We start from the raw sequence: 17,673 nt of genomic DNA on the forward strand, positions 1-17,673 counted from the left end.
CAGTCATCATTGCCTGTGGATCTTTTACACACACAGAACCAGTTTACTCTGTTACACCAGTGACTTTGGCTCAAAGACTGAGCCTAGTTTTCAAATGTAGGTGCCTAAATTAAGGCACCCAGTTCAACATTTGGGCAGGCTAAGTGCCAGTTTGGGGACCGCAAATTTGGTTGTAGGTGGACTCACTCAGGCCCCCACATTTGAATATTGGGCTCTCTATCAATGCTACTAGGCTACAATAGTTTGTAAAACAGGCCAATGGTTTCTACCTTAACATAGCTCCTAATGGCTGGTCAAATGGAAGCTCCCTTTAGGGTCCCCTAACAGAGATGTTTATGAAAACTTAGGATCCTAATCTGAGTCTGAAGTGCAATACATGTACATGATACAAATCCAGTCACCAGAGAGGGGACTCTTTTCATTAGATAAGTCCACTGTGGTATCTGCCCATCAGCTGGGAGAGATGTCCGATGTTATTCAGCAACCAAAATTAGCCATCACAATTACTTTAGATTGTATGAATTTTACTGCAAGTGGTTTACTTAGATTGTAAGCAGTTTGGGGCAGGGACCATCTTTTTGTTCTGTGTTTGTACAGTACCTAGCACGCTGGGGTCCTGGTCCAGGACTGGGGTTCGTAGGTGCTACCGTAAGACAAATAAATAAGAAGAGCATAAACCAGAAGAAAGATGAAAGTTTTAGGTACCGAGTTGCTTGTTTCAATGGAGTTAAACTAGTGATGAAGTTAGCCCATTTTTTACAAAATAAATGCTTTGGTTTTATCAGACTATCCAAGTCTAAATCAGACCTTTCCTTCCCTATGCCATTTACTGAAAGTCATTGCTCAATTATCATACAAACCAAACAAACCAGATATGACATTTAACGTAGAAAGAAAAACACAGAGAGCAGGAACCCAAGTCTTAAAGGAAATCTCTAGTGAAACCACAATTGCGCAGCTGTCTCTGCGCTGCTATTTCTGAAGCACATTTCAACACACTCATTAGTATTTTTACAGAAACAAAATATTTAGCTATTGGTAATGACATTCATCACTGCTGTCAAATGTTGAGCTAGCTCATATTTTTGGCACATGGCAAATGACAAGAGTTGAGAACGTTTGATTAACCCCCATGACTACTTTGCTATGGAATTTTTCTACTGCAACACTACATTTGCACTGAGAAAAGGCTACTTCCCCGATCTCTACCAAAAAAAGGGCTGTTTCCTGTATTGTCTTATAAGGCTGGATTACTAAATCTTGCACAGGAGGGAAAGATTTGTGTTATGGTAGCAGTTAGACCTTCACCCATCCATAATGAGGTGGAGAAGCTGCTCAATGTGCTGCCTGGAGTAGGTTATTCTTTAGGGATGCAATGGGTCTCTCTTTCTACAGTGTATTGTGCAGTGGGATGAACACACTCCATGAGAAACTTTGGAGAACACTGAATAGAATGCTGCTTATTATGCATTTCCATTTCAGCTACTACTAAAATTCCTGTCCTGTCATGAATTATGCATTTGTAGGGAGGGGAGAAATATAAACTAGTTTGGCCACAAGTTTGGGAATCTAAAGTTGCCCGAGGGTTCTATTGTTATTTATGTAGTAGCAAAAACAGCACTATAAAATATAAGCACAGCACCAACCCAACAGCTAGCCCCTGCCTGAAAGAGTTTATGCTAAAGAGGCACATTTGGGTGGGATACAGTACAGGAACAAAACGGAACAGAAACAAAATGGTCATTGTGGCTGGGATGCTTTTCAGAATAGGTGGTTTTTAAGCAATCTAGTTCCATGCAACCATAGCATGTCAGCCCCCTGTCCTCCCATATGCCTTGGCTTATTGTTTCTGAGTGACCTTTGGAGTCATTTTTTTCTCCTCTGATCCCACTGTTAAGCAGCCACTGGGCAGAAGGAACGACAACCTTTAAAACCGCTATAATCGCTGTTAAACAGCTCCTATGTGGAAGGGGAAGGAAGGATGGGAGTGGTAGAGCTGAAACTGACACAGTTGCTTGCTTCTTTGCCATTCATGAGATGAACATTGTTCCCTGGTGTAAATCCTTGAACTCTGACTGTTTATTAAATTGGGGCTGCTAAGCAGAAGTTAGTTGATTAATGGCTAGGGAGCAGGTGCGATGGGACTGCTGTTTATTATACCAAATATCATCATTTCATTGCTACCTTGTCTCCCCCTCCATGTCCCATTTGTTAATCTCTTGCTGTCTCTTGTCTCATCGTATGCTTAGATTATAATCTCTTTAGCGTAGGATTGTCTTTTTAGAACACATATGTACAGCACCTAACACAATTGGGCCTCAGTCCCTCATGAGGGTCTCAAAGAACTACCACAGGACAAATGAATGAATAATAATATCATGTATCACTTCTGGTGCAAACCTAACACACGTTGTGTGTTTGTTAGCTAGTTAGTGGAGGTTTTGCCCTAAAACCAAACACTGCATTATAAACTTAACTCTAATTATAATTGGAGAGGGTGGATGGGGGAAGAAAATTGGTGTGGAGTGGTAAAGGCAGGCCCTCACTTTACCACATACCATTTCATGCAGCTCTGGAATTTAGAGGGAGGAAGGGGCTCTGGAAAAGTCCATTTTCATTCTCAAATGAAAGTAACTGCAGCAAAGTCAGGAGTCGAAGAGCTCTCCTTACTGCTCCCTCCAACCCCAACACCTCACCCCCACAACAAAGTAGCAACTTTTCGTCTTCTCCTCCTCTGCTCATTCAAAGCTGAGGAGGAAGCGGGAGGGGATAATACTCTTGGAACTCACCAATAAATATCTATCCCATAAGTGATCATTGCTGCAGTCCTAGAGGGTGTAATCTCACAGTAAATTGAAAGTTCACCTCAGAACTGATCCAAATGGGGCCTCATCTTCACTAGACACGTTAACTAACAAGTTAAAATTCTAGTGTAGATGAGGCAAGATGTAGTTTTAACACGTCAGCTGTTCAAGGATTTACCTCAACCAGCATGTGTTAAAATTACATTTACCTTGTCTACATTAGTTTAACGCATTTAGTTAACATGTTTTAGCTAATGTGTTAGAATACATCTTTTCCCCTTACACAGACATGGCCATGGAGTCTTTCCATGAATTTCAATGAGGTTATGAGGACTTATATGAGGACTGGAAGTTTATCAACAAGCCTGAAAATCAGAGAATCATAGCACTGGAAAGGAGCTCGAGAGGTCATCTAGTCCAGTCCCCTGCACTCATGGCAGGACTAAGTATTATCTAGCGTGTAATGACTCAGTGTTTTCTCTCTGCTTCACTGTAAGTGGAGTTTCTCTATAGACTTGTTTCCTGTAAGTTGGTTCCACCGCCCTGCATCACAACCCATAAAATAAGAGCACGCTAATGGTTGGTTGGCTGTGGTCAGTGACACAGTGAACAAAACTGTGAGGTTATAGCAACAGTGGGCCTGTTATCACTTTTTTAATATCCTCTGGTGCTAGGGACCGCTAAAAAGCCTCTAGAACTGCTATGTGTTTGGAAATTGAGAAGAAGAAATATATTGAGACAGTAATCTAATAAACCCAGCTTGACTAATTTTTTGTTTAATATTACAACAGCTAAATTTGCTCTGGGGGCTAAGCCCTTGAGAACTTAGTGGCCAGTTTCAACCTGGAAGGAAGCTGTGCTGCCCGATCCTGAACCTCTGAAAATGGTGCTCAATAACGTAAATGCTCCAGGACCTCCATTAATGGCGATACCACCAGTCACTGCAAGACTGAAGCTCCATGGCCAGTGTCGCCCTCTAGCTCACAAAGGCTAAATCAGCTGCAGTGCAAGAGTAACACTGCACACCACGCTTACTTTGTTTCCAGTGTATTGCACAGAGTAGTCCTATACTGTATTTGGGAAATGATACTGCAGTCACCTGTCAGGAGTCTGCTAGGGGTACAAGGATGAATGCCAAAGGGAACCTTAAGGACTCCTAGCTGAATGATACGATGAGCTGGGTCTTTGTGGACTACATCAATCTCCTTCCCCACTGATGCCATTTCAATGTAGCTTGTGTGAACATTTCATTCCCCGGCCGTGCAAAATTCCTGCACTGCAATTCTCACCCAAACCTCTGCCAAAGAGTTAAACCTTTACAACATTTCATACATAATAAAAGCTTAAGGACAGTGAATATCACTGTAGTTTGGGCTATTTCAGTCAGAGTCCACTATTTAAAAGCAATCACTGTAAACAAAAAGCAACTCAGTAATTCCTCCACATGGCCAAGAATCACCTGCACATTTGATATGTTGATACATCTGAAAGCTGCTTCTGACTTTATTCAGAGAGAGAGAGAGAGAGTTTGAAATGCCTCTGGGTACATTTCTGGCTCTGCTCTAACTTGCTCACTACAAAGAAGAATCAGGATAATAAGCAGCACTGCAGAATCAATAGTTATCTTGGAAATACTGGTTTGATGTTGATGCCAACTAGCTGTAAGTGGAGTTAGCACATATCCATTTTCCTCCACAGGGTATGAGTTCCTCATTACACTGTACGCACATTCACTGTAAAGACTCTGCTATGGAAATTTCACATGGGTGCTCATATAAACTGCTTAAGGGAGGGTCAGATTCAACAAATACACCATCCGACGTCCACGCTGTGAAAATCCAGACACCACCATGTTGTTCCCCCCCACCCAAAATGGAATTCTGTGGTCACGTCCCAGCCTCCACGCTATGGATGGCAGGCAAAGGCCTGGTCTACACTATCCGTTTAAATCGATTTAAAGAGCGTTAAATCGATTTAACGCTGTACCCGTCCACACTACAACGCTCTTTATATCGATATAAAGGGCTCTTTAAATCGATTTCTGTACTCCACCCCGACGAGAGGAGTAGCGCTAAATTCGATATTAACATATCATCGGATAAACGGTTAGTGTGGACGAAATCGACTTATTGCCTCCGGGCGGTATCCCCGACGTGCATACTGACCCTCTGACAGCAATCTGAACTCGACTCACTGGGGCAGGTACAGAAAGCCCCGCAAAGCTTTGAATTTACATTCTCTTGTTTCCCAGCGTGGAGCCTCTGATCAGCACGGTGGCATGCAGTCTCAAATCCAAAAGACTCAGTATGGACGTACGAGAGATCTAGATCTGATCGCTGTATGGGAGACAAATCTGTTGTTATCAGAGCTCCGTTACGAATATGAAATGCCAAAGCGTTGAAAAAAATCTCCAGGATACACATCGCTGTGTGACAAGCGTAACGGGAAGACACAGACTCAAATGGACGCTCATGGATGGAGGGGGTACTGAGGACTCACCTATCCACAGTCCACAGCAGTCTCTGAAAGGTATTTGCATTCTTGGCTGGCTCCCATGTCTGTAGGTTAAACACAGTGTCTGGCGTGGTTCAGGAATAGCGTCCTCGGTCCCCCCCACGTGAAAGAAAAGGGAAGAAATCATTCTGGACTTCTTTCATGTCACCCTATGTGTACTGAATGCTGCGGTAGACCGCGATGGCGACGCAGTGAAGAGCAGTATGCCCTCCTCTCCCCCTCCCCTGTAGTAGAGCTGTACACATGATGACTGATATCGTCTGTCGCCATCACGCCCTTTGATTGCTCCTGGCTGGCCTCAGGTAAGGCTGGCCGGGAGTGCCTGGTAAAAATGGGAGATGACTCACGCAGTTACTCCCAGTAGATGTATACAGAATGGCTGGGTAACCGTCTTCATCATAGCAACTGGGGGTGAGCTTCTCTCAGCCCCCTCCCTTTCCTGTGTAAAGAAAAAGATTCATTGACTGCCTGGACTGTCATAGCCCCGGAGGCTGCCTCCCCTCATTTTATCTCACTAACAAGTCTCTGTTTCTATTCCTGCATTCTTTATAACTTCATGAAACAAATGGGGGGGGGATCACTGCCAGGTAGGCCCAGGAAGGTTGGGGAGGAGGGACAGAACGGGTGGGGTTGTTGCAGGGGCAACCCCCTGTGAACTACTGACAGGAGCAGCTGTGCTCTGTACATCTTGGGTCCCCTCTAAATAACACTTGCCCCTTATTCAGGCAGACTGACTCCTATTTTTAGAAACCATAAGGGAGGGATTTGCTCAGTCCCCAATGAAGCAATCCCAATTTGCTTTTGCGTTGCGCCACGCGCCGATTTCAGCCAGGGGCACTCATGATAGCAGCGGACAGTACAGAGGGGAGAGATAACTGTCATCTCATTGCATTTTCTCCAGCAGTAGACAGGTACAGATGACGTAACATCTCTGTTGCTATCATGCAAAGCAAGTGAATGCTGCTGTGTAGTGCTGGAGTATCACCTTCTGCTCCGCTGGCATCCAGTACAATATCGGTGGCCGGAAAAAAAAAAAAAGGCTGAACGGGCCTCCATGGTTGCCAGTTTTGCTTATGAGCATCTGCCAGGCAATCCAGGAAAAACGGTCGGCAAAAGATTGTCAGCTGATGTTTTCGCCGGAGGAAGGAATGACTGCGACATTTACCCAGAGACACCCGCGACAATATGATTCAATCCAGAATTCCACAGGGGCGGGGAGACTGCGGGAACTATAAGATAGCTATGGAAGGAGCTACCCACAATGCAACTCTTCAGAAATCGACATTAGCTCGGGACCATGGACGCACAACGCCGAATTACTGTGCCTAGTGTGGCCGCATGAAATCGAATTTATAATATCAGTTTTATAAAACCGATTTTAGCTAATTTGATATTATCCCGTAGTGTAGACGTGGCCAAAGTCTTCACTGCATTCATTCTTAAGTGTACTTCACAGAAAACTTTGCTCCCCACCTGTATTGTTAACCAGGAATTACACAAATATGAGACTTCCCAATGGCATGCCAAACATTTTCATCTGTCTCCAAATAACCCACCTGGCCCTTGAGCCTCTTACTCATTTTCAGATGGGCAGAAATCACTGAAGGTCCATAGGAAATCCCAGAATACAGTGGGAGTGGATACACTCTGTAAAGCAGCAAGATGCAGCAGTGGCCTGCCTCATCTGCTGTCTGCCTGAAATGCTCCAGATCATAGCAGAGAGAGCGAGCTCTATTCCTCCACAAGTGGGCAGATGGATGAAATCTTTTGTGAAGGGATGACACTGGCAGGTTAGGGCAAACACTGGACCATCACTTTAAATTTGGGATTCACAGCTGATAACAATGGGCCCATCATAGCATCGCTTGGCACATGTATAAAACGGAACCACTCAATCAATCAAGACTTCCTCCTACACCTTAGAAAACATAGTGACTGGCATTAACTCAAAAGAATTCCTCCCAGTCATCACCCTGGTCCTTCCCCATCATCACTCTCCTCAGACCTGAGATAACAGAAATTACAGTTAAATATTGCAGATGGAATTTGTTACATCTTACAGAGAATGCCTTGCTGTGTGTCTGGTTTGATTACTGGGTAGGAATTCAGCATTTTAAGCTTGAGACTCAGTTCTAATACTGAGGAGGCTGATTAGATTGACTGGAGTTGGAACATGCAGGAGTGCAGGAAACAGTGGGTCTCCCTGATCCCAGGAAGCCCCACCACAGGTACACTGAGGGTTTTAAGCTTGGAAGATCCAGGAGGGGCAGAACCAAGAGAGAGCCACTTACCATGACATCCATCCCTTGTGTAAGAGGATGCTGATCCTGTCATCATTCTTTCATGGTAACCCTCCTCACTCTAAACCTCACCTTGGGAACAGCATAGCTCCTGGAATGGCAGTGATGCTATGCAATAGGGAGAAGCCCATGCAAATACCTGGAAGCACCGGGTCTCTATATAGATGCCTTCAGCCTCCACAATTATCCCAAGATCCCCGTGGATCTCGAGTCATCTACTGCTTCTCTATGCCTTTCACAAAGCCAATTTCTCTATGTAAGTTCTAATATGACACCCATCACCATAGTAACTAAGCACCAAAGCACAAACCTCACCCTTTGAAAGATCAACTAACATGAAATTTCAATTTGAAACTCAGTTTCCTGGCCCCAATGTGGGGTTGTAATAACTGGTGTGGTATCACACTTTTATCTGTGCCAAGCAAAGTATTGTGTAAGATCATAGTCCAGCGTATATCAGAGGCAGTTGATAGCATTCTCGGAAAAGAGCAAGCTGGTTTTTGGAAAGGGCGTGGATGCACAGAGCAGACCTTCACTCTATGAAACATAATAGAACAGTGCTTAGAATGGCAATGGCAACTCTACATAATTTTCATAGACTTTGAGAAGGCTTTTGATGGCATTCACAGGACCAGCCTATGGCGCATTCTGTGGGCGTATGGAATTCCTCTCCGTATAATCAATGTCATCAAAAGCTTCTATTTCAACTATACAAGCAGTGTTGATCACAGTGAGCTCAGTTTTGAAGTCAAAACAGGAGTACGTCAGCGGTGTGTCATATCTGCAATCCTCTTCAACATTGCCATTGACTTGATAATGCAGTTGTGACGGGTTCGGTCACAGAGATCCCCTTGGGGCTGTCACCTGATGTGCTGAAATTACCTCTGAGCTCATTTTCCCTATCAGCTTGGGACTCCAGAATCCTACTTTGTTGAGCCAGGCATGCTAGCCTGCTGCAACACAGACCTAGGGTCTGGGCCACACCCCCAAAGCCACAAACTTTAACTAAAAACAGCTCAGCAGGTTACCTGTCTCCAGCACCCAGACACCCTGCTCCCAATGGGATCCAAACCCTCAAATAAATCCACTTTACTCTGTATAACGCTTATACAGGGTAAATTAGTAAATTTTTCGCTCTCTATATCACTGATAGAGAGATAAGCACAGCTGTTCGCACCCCCAGATATTAATCACTTACCCTGGGTTTATTAATAAACAAAAGTGATTTTATTAAGTATAAAAAGTAGTAAGTGGTTTCAAGTAATAACAGCCAGAGTAAGTCACAAAGCAAAATAAAACAAAACACGCAAATCTAAGCCTAATATATGAAGAAACTGATTACAGGTAATATCTCATCCTCAAAGACGTTCCAATAAGCTTCTTTCACAGACTAGACTCCTTCCTAGTCTGGGCCCAGACCTTTCCCCGGTACAGTCTTTGTTAGATCCAGCAGACATCTCAGGGGGCAAACAGAGGTTTTGTCATAACTGGCAGCCCCTTTTGTCCTGCTCCACCCCCTTTTATAGCTTTGGTACAAGGTGGGAATCTTTTGTCTCTCTGGGTTCCCACTCCTCCTCCTAAATGGAAAGGTACCAGATTTAAGATGGATTTCATTATCAGGTGACATGGTCACATGTCACTGTAAGATCCCTACTTTCCATTCCCTATGTGATGGCCCACACATACACAAGAAGGCTTTCAAGCAGCTAAAGCCATTTACAAACTGATTGTTTCTGGAGCACCCTTAATGGTCTCCACTTAAGATGTTTACATCAATGATACAAGTTTATCTCTTATTCTCCTAACTCCAGATATAGAAATAATACATGCAAACAAATAGGATGAACACACTTAGTAGACTACAAGCTTTCTAATGACACCATACAAGGGGTATTTAGCGTAAAACATATTCAAGTTACATCATATTCATAAGCATAGTTCCATAAAGTATATGAAGTGCAATATCACAGTGACATACAACAGAAGAAATGCCAAAAGGCATTAAATGGACACTCTTCTCATCCCTTGAAGAACTGGACTTTGCAGATTATGTTGCTCTCCTATCACATACCCAACACCATAAACAAGAAAAAACAACTTGACTCAACGCATTCAGCCAGCAAATTGGACTGAAAGTCAATTGCAATAAGACAGATATCATGACATTTAATATTGCCTCACCATCACCAGTATGGATAGCGGATTATGTTTTCACTACTGTAGAAACATTCACATACTTGGGCAGCACCATCAGCCAGGATGGTGGAACAAGCCAGGACATCTAGAACCAATTCAATACAGCTAGAAATACCTTCAGGAGCTTAAATACAGTCTGGAAATCATCAAAATACAACACCAAAACCAAACTCAAGATTTATCAACACTACTTTATAGTGCAGAATGCTGGGGAGAAAGTATGACATGTCCAAATTGTCTTCATTCCATACAACCTGCCTCAGAAAAATCCTCGGTATCTTTTGGCCCAGAACAATCTCAAACCAAGATCTATTGACACAGTGCAGCCAAGAGAATCTGAGCACCATCTCACTGCCAGGAGGCATTGAAGATGGATCGATCATATGCTTTGGATGGAAACCGATTCCATCACCAGAGTAGTAATTAGATGGACACCTGAAGGCAAGCGGAAACAAGGCTGCCTGAAAACAACATGGCGAAGAACTGTGAAAGTGGAGCTGAAAAAACTGAGGCACAGCTGGGGAACCATTGAAAGACTTGCCAGAAACAGACAGGAGTGAAGGAGCTTCATCACTGCTCTAAACGCCAGAGGCGTAATAGGAACATGATGATGATGATGATGATGTGGGGTTTTCAATTTTTTCAATGTTTAAACTTTTATGTAGTATGCTCCGATATCAGCGTTTATCACAGCAGTGGATAAATAGCTTAGCTTCTTCAATAAACTAAGCCCTGGGATCATTTGTTGCCTCTAAAGTAAAAAAAAAAAAAAGTTTATAAAGTTCAATAAAGATGATAAGTGGTAACAGGGGATCAGTCCTGTCTACATTTACACATGATGACATAACTCCTTCTGGATTCAGCAGAGCTGCACACATTACTGAAGGCAGACCTGGATTACTTAGGGCAGAATCTGAGCTCCAGCAGTTCAGTGTAAATCAGAATGACCATAGTGAAATCAGTGGAGGCGCCCTGAAATCAATGTAACCGAGATCAGAATGTCTGTGCTTCAGGGGTAAGCATACAGTGGGACTTGGGGCGTGGTACAGTGGAACTACTCAGCTTACAGAATGCTAGAGTTAACTGCCATATATATATATGGTAACTTGTGAGAATAGTCTAATCCCCATTTATGCATTGATATGTTGGGAAACACGACTGGAACAGTTCCCATTCATAATTTCTCTCATTTACTCTTTATCCCACGGAACACAAGCTTTTGGGCCTGACTCTGCCTCCATTTTGTTGTGGGCAGTCAGCAACCTCCTGGCTCAAATGGGAGAAAGCTGCTTCTGGACCACAGGCATAAACGGGGTTTGACACTGACACCCAAAATGAACTCAGGTTTGGTGAACTGCAGACTCTTCATGGGTGAAATTTCCAGAAAGCCGACTGTGCTGACACCCAGCATCTGCACTACAACATCCTACTGGAGCATTCATGGTGTATGCTGATTTTGCAAAATTAGTCTTAGCTTTCATGGAAAGACTGTTAGTCACATCAAGTATATGTACTAATGGTGCCACCCAGAGGTATACTTGAGTGTAGCACACAGGGGTCTGTGTACAAAAGATATATCTGTGTGCAATTATGGAATCCAGGCATAATGTCACACCATTAGTTTTTAATCTGTATTAGGAATTGGTCTTTAAATCAACCACACAATAATTTTGCTCTTCTTTTATTTTTCAAATTTCTTGCCTATTAATTTTCATTCAATATTTGTTTTTTGTGATAATTCCTATTGTGTTCTTATTTATTTTCCATGTACATTAAAATAGTGGTTCTTAATAAATCAGTGTCTCTAGTCTCTATTTGTATACAAGACACATTCTTTGATTTTATTGGTGGTTGTTACATACAGCAATTGGAATAGCACCAGGGGTTCAATTCACAATGGGATGCCACTATTTTTCATACCCCTATGGTGGTATATGATTTTGGATAGCAGCAAACACATTTTAATGTGAAATTTAAATAAGGACAGAGGGGAAAATTCTCTTCTATCCAGAATAATTGATCATTCTCCTGCAGCTGGAATTTATGTGGATCGTAGTTCATAGAAGCAAATATCTTTCTGACATGAAAAAACAAGTCTCACTCTTATTTTCAGCTGTCCAAAAGGCTATATTCCAGGGTCTCCTGTGGCGTGCCGAGCACTCTTGAAGTTCTCAGCACTTTTCAATCCTAATTTATTTCTCTTGTCAGAAAACAAACCCCTAAACTGACTGTGTGACATTAAGATGTAGATTTTCAAAGTGGTGCATGCTGATCACCATCAATATCAATGAGAGATGAGCTGTTAAGAACAAGTCCCTTTGAAAAACTCCCCTATGGAAATTAATGGGATCAATAACCCCAGTAGTACAAAACAAAAAATGTTTAATACAGAGATTTATTGAAATGATAGATGATTGATTTTGAGATTTTATTTACTAACGTTTAAAAATGTAAGTATAAAAATACACTGTACCTGCTTCTAACTACATACCTTAAAATTACTCATTTCTCGCAAACTGTCATAAGAATTGGGAGAGCATGTACTATTTTGCCTTCAAAGGTCTGTATCTGTGTCTTTGCTAATCCAAACCAAGTGACCGAGGGACATGCTCCCTTGAAAACTAACTTTATAGGGGTCCTAGTTCATCTGTCCATCCTGCTTACTTATCTTTGGAAGAAAGAATATTCCCAAGATCCCTCCACTAACACTCACTCATTTTACTGCATCAGCATTTCCAAGTCAAGCGTACTTTGGGATATGTAACAGATAGGACTTCTTGGATCATTCAGCGAGGGAAAGGGAGCCTAGCCCAGATACACAGGTGGGCCTAGCAGAAGAAAATACACTCAGGGTCCATAAAATTGAGTGTGATCCATTTGTAAAAGCCTACCCTCATTGACCAGTGGGCAAACAGGGTGCTCAATGAGAGCATATCCACCATATCCCAAATGTCTCAGTGATGCATGTGGTATAAACACCAAGAGATATGGATACACATACGGAGGTGTCCTGTGATTGCAGAGGGCATGTGTCCAACAGATAGCACCTTGGGTGGGGTAGACTTGAAATATCCAGAAACTTGCCAAAAAATACAAAAGAGCTAATATTACGTCGGATTTTGTGATCTTGACCTCACTGAAAGTTGAGGGCTCTCAGCATCTTGCACAAGGAACTCAGCAGCTAGTAGGATTGGCCCCTTAAATTTTGCACTTGGATTACTTGTTGTGGTGGAGTTTGGCAAGCAGACAGGAGTCCTTGTCTTTAGTAATAATGGTGCAATTTGAGAATATCAAAAACAAGTGTAGAGTAATTCACACAGCCCATCAAACATTTTCACCTACAGCAATAAAATATAAGGCAGACTTTATCAAAGAAACAAGGGGTGTTATGTGTGTCACAGATGACTCATTTGTTCACACACAAACAAGTTTTATCAGTAATCTGTGTGCTAGAAAGGAATTTTTTTTTAAATAATCAATTACCGTGGGTCTGATCTCCAGGTCCCAGCTTCCACTTGTGCACACACAATTTTGTCCAAAGGGTTTTTTGCTTGTGGAAATTCTAATGCCTGCCAGAATCTAACAATAGTGTAGGCAGAGGTTTGTGCTGAAAAAGTGGTTGCACAGGCTGATGGCAAAATTGTACAACCACCAGAGGAGAGCTGGTAGAGGCCTCTCTGAAAATCAGGTCTGGCATGCTCATTTTGCAGCACCATTCTGAAACAGCATTGGGTGCAATGCCATAATTCCTCCTTCCCTTTTAAATCAAGGTATCACAAGAAAACTGGAGCAATCTGTACCTGAGGACAAACGTAAATACAACAAATCATACTCTGCCATTATATTCCCTCTTTCCGTGATTAGTCATGTGGAGTGTAAGGTGTATAATGTGCACTGACCTGTACTTCCCTGTCCGTACTTGTAGAGCTCTCATACCGCACTGCTGGGCGCCTCCTACATCATTCACAATATCATCTCCAATCATGATGGCCTGTCACAGCAATGAAATACAGACAAAACTGATGTCAAGTGAATTTTATTTCTGCCATACTTCATCTTTCTTGACATAATAAACTGCTTGATTTGATGTTTAATACTGCCATCAGACAAATTAAACAAGATAATATTGTCATCATATTGATTAAAAGTCATCCTACATTGAATATAATTCACACTGCTCTGCTGGCTATACAGCTGAACAGTAGCCATCAACACAATTTGAAATCAAATCAAAAGAGTCAAAAATGATTAGGCACAGTACAAAAACAATGTAGAAATTCATAAAGTTAATCCTACATTCCTACCAAACATGTTTTTATGTTATGGCGATGGCAGTTAAGATAATATTAAGTTTTAAACATTTCCTTAGAAGTTATACTATAAAGGCTGATCAAACTGTTTGCAAATCTATGAAAAATATAACTTGGGAATATTTATTCTCAAATCACATTATGGGAAATATGAAAATTTAGAAAGACATGCATCGTAGTGCAGTCCAATGTCATATTATTCAAAAATACATACCATTTTCCATATGTATGTAGCAATGATTGCATCATAATCAGTTACTGTCTATGTAAGTGAAATATAAGCAAACTAGAGTATGTCGGTTATAAAGCAAAATTTAACTGAGAAAAGTCTCTGTGTTCCGTTTAGAGGATATGTGTCTATATGTGCACACCTATAAGCTTAATGAAAATATGTACTGTGCATGCTCAAGACACACAATTTTCACATGGTGATATCTTTGTTAAATCAAAATCCATTTGTTTCACACCAAACTGGGCACTAGAGTCGTAAGTGACATGTTTCAAGTCTTTGCTGTCACCCTGCCTTCCTCTCCCTTGGATTTAAAAACAGATGACTGCCTTATCTCAAAGTTCCCCCACACCCCAAAAAGAAAAAAAATAATATCTGAGCAATCATAGAAAAGGTCAGCTCCAAATTATGACTCAGCATTCTTTCATTACCCAAATCTCCCAGTGAATCCTGGATTGCACCCAAGATAAACAAAGGCAGTTTACATTATAGGGCTACCAAGTGCATTATAGGGTAGGCTGGAAAATGTGTCTTGTTCAAAAACATGACAAACAACATGTTTTAGCTACCAGTTTTCAAACATGACTGTGCACCTACTATAGACAGAGCCAGTAGTGTTTGAAAAAGTATTAACTAGTTACATGACCAAGCTAGCTTAGCTGCAAGTTTCCTATCTTAGCTGCTTAACTTGTAACCTTACCTAAAGTACTACCAGGCTTCCACAATAATTATACCTCACAACTCTCTCTCATTGTTAGGAAGAGTACTCATTTTTTGCCTAAATGTACTTCTCTTCCACATAAACTTGCTATCTCAATTATTCTAACATTGGCCCAATAGAAATATAGACTTGTTACACAGGGGTTACATACAGTATTTATTTTTATACTATATAAACTGGTCTCACATTTTAAGCACTCTGCCCTATGTTTTTTCTTGTGTCCCTCATTACAGGTCTGTGTTCTACATATGGGTCTTTGTAGGTTAAAAGGCACATTTATAACTGGACCAGAATTGCCTTAGATGGCAATGGTGTTGCCAAGAATAGCACCAGGGGGACTCCACTGAGCATAGAAAGAAAGCCAGCCTAGCATTTTTCCATCTGAGTTGGGCTGATAAATAGGCCCTTGTCAGAGAGGTCATGGGAATGAGTCATGTACACCACAAATGGGGGTTGGCTTCTCTAGTAACCATATTCTAGGGGGAATTCTGACTTGTTTTTGTGTGTTTGTGTGGGTGGCCTGCAACAGCTTTATGAAAATAAAACACACAGAATCTTTCTATTTTAGGCATCACTCCAGTTACCACTTCTAGCTAATATTTAAACCTCTTCTTTTCTAGCCTGTTCCTTGAAACACATCTTTTTAATATACGATGCAGCCACATAGCAGCATGGGCATCAAGTGTACCCATAATGAGGGCCAAATTTAAGAGCCTCTGCACTAAACAGTCATACTGTTATCACAGTCCTCCCTGCTGCTGTTTATATAGAGCACAAATGAAGACTCTCAAACTGAAGTTACAGAAAATTTGGTTGCCATAGCGTGTTGGGTCTGATGCTGGGGAGGGAATGAACCATTTCCATAGATTCACAGAATTTAAGGACAGAAGGGATGACATGATCTGGCCCTCCATCACCATACCTTATATCTATTAAAATTTTCAATTTGTAGCATTCATGGCACTATTCCGTGTCTGCTCCATTGTTTCAAAGAGTTTAAGGCCAGACGGGGCCATCAGATACACTTACTTAAATCTCTTATATGTACACCCCACACCATTAAGTTTCACCAACTTACTCCTGCATTGAGCCCAGTAACTTATGTTTGACTAAAGCATGTCTTCTAGAAAGACATCAGGTTTTAAGAGATGAAAAATCCACCCTTTCCTTTGGTAGTTTGTTCCAACAGTTTAATCTCTTTTACTACTAGTGACAGGTAAAAGTTCGTACCTGATTTCTAATTTGAATTTGTCTGGCTTCAGCTTCCAGTGACTGGCTCTTGTGATGCCTTTCTTGACTAGGCTGATGAGACCTCTAGTATCCGGTGTTTTCTGCCCATGAAGGTACTTGTATACTGTGATTAAGGCACCTCTCAATCTTCTTTTTGATAAGCTAAGCAGATTGAGCTTTTTAAAAAGTCTCTCACTGTACGGGTATTTTGTCCAGCCCTCACACCATTTTTGTGGCTATTTTCTGCCGCCTCTCCACTTCCTCGACATCAGGGAGCACTGGGGACTGGAGTAAGGAAGGAGGCAGTGCTTCCCTTGATATTTCAATGTGAAGCAAAGGAGGATTCCCCACTGAAGTGCCAGCTGGGGAATAGCAAGGCAGCCAAAGAGCCATCTTCTTCCTGCTCTAGCAGCAGAGCTCCAGAATGCTATCAGCTGCCAATGGGGGCCATTAGCCCTCACACAAACACGCAATTCCACAAGCATTGGGAAAAGGGGCCAGAGTAGAGCCTCTTGCTTTCCCTTCAGTCATCTCTCACCCACAAGCATCGGCTTCAGTAGCTTCTAAATTAGCCCCCTCATCAACAAACTCCTCTCCCTCCCTTCAGGCATCTCTCCATGGCTATTGGTGCCTCCCTGATCCCTGAATGGGAAAGAGAAAGGGGGCAGAATCCATGGAGAGTCAATGGAGGCTGCAGGGAGGTGGTTCTGGGTAAATGTCGTCACTCATTCCTTCCTCCGGGAAAACAATGGCAGACAATCATTTCGTGCCCTTTTTCCCTGGATTGCCCTGGCAGATGCTATAGCACGGCAACCATGGAGCCTGTTCAGTTTTGCTTTTTTTTTACTGTCACCGTATGTGTACTGGATGCTGCTGACAGAGGCGTTACTGCAGCGCTACACAGCAGCATTCGTTTGCTTTTGCATGATAGCAGAGACGGTTATCGGTTGTTTTGTACCATCTGCTGCCATTGTAAATTGGCAATAAGATGATGGTTATCTGTCGCTCTGTACTGTCTGCTGCTATCGTGGGTGCCCCTGGCTGAGGTCGGCCGGGTGCGCAAAGGCAAAACTGGGAATGACTCCCCGAGTCAATCCCTCCTTTATGGTTTCTAAAAATAGTCAGTCCTGCCTAGAATATGGGACAAGTGAACTAGAGAACCAGTGTATCAGAGAGCACAGCTGCTTCATGTCAGATCCCGCAGAAATGATGAGCTGCATGCCATTGATGGAGGGTGCCCCTGCAACAACCCCACCCGTTGCTTCCCTCCTCCCCCAGCCTTCCTGGGCTACCATGGCAGTGTCCCCCCCATTTGTGTCATGAAGTTATAAGGAATGCAGGAATAAGAAACAGTGACTTGTTAGTGTGA

The 17,673-nt window shown here is 42.4% G+C and overlaps 1 protein-coding gene and 1 long non-coding RNA gene across 7 annotated transcripts in view; both read right to left on the reverse strand.

The window, feature by feature from the left end:
• LOC142047788 (uncharacterized) overlaps positions 1 to 17,673 on the reverse strand; it is a 441,041-nt gene that overhangs the window by 101,183 nt on the left and 322,185 nt on the right. The window lies entirely within an intron of this gene.
• LHPP (phospholysine phosphohistidine inorganic pyrophosphate phosphatase) overlaps positions 1 to 17,673 on the reverse strand; it is a 171,471-nt gene that overhangs the window by 101,183 nt on the left and 52,615 nt on the right. For 5 of the 6 annotated variants that reach the window (XM_032796480.2, XM_032796479.2, XM_075072485.1 and 2 more), the window contains exon 6: positions 13,714 to 13,805. The exons of the other annotated variant lie outside the window; for it this stretch is intronic. In XM_032796480.2, coding sequence (XP_032652371.1) covers positions 13,714 to 13,805 — 92 coding nt within the window. The remainder of the gene's footprint in view (positions 1 to 13,713; positions 13,806 to 17,673) is intronic. 6 annotated transcript variants of the gene reach the window in all.

Source organism: Chelonoidis abingdonii, chromosome 15 (assembly GCF_003597395.2).
Source record: "Chelonoidis abingdonii isolate Lonesome George chromosome 15, CheloAbing_2.0, whole genome shotgun sequence".
Classification (NCBI taxonomy): Eukaryota; Metazoa; Chordata; order Testudines; family Testudinidae; genus Chelonoidis; species Chelonoidis abingdonii.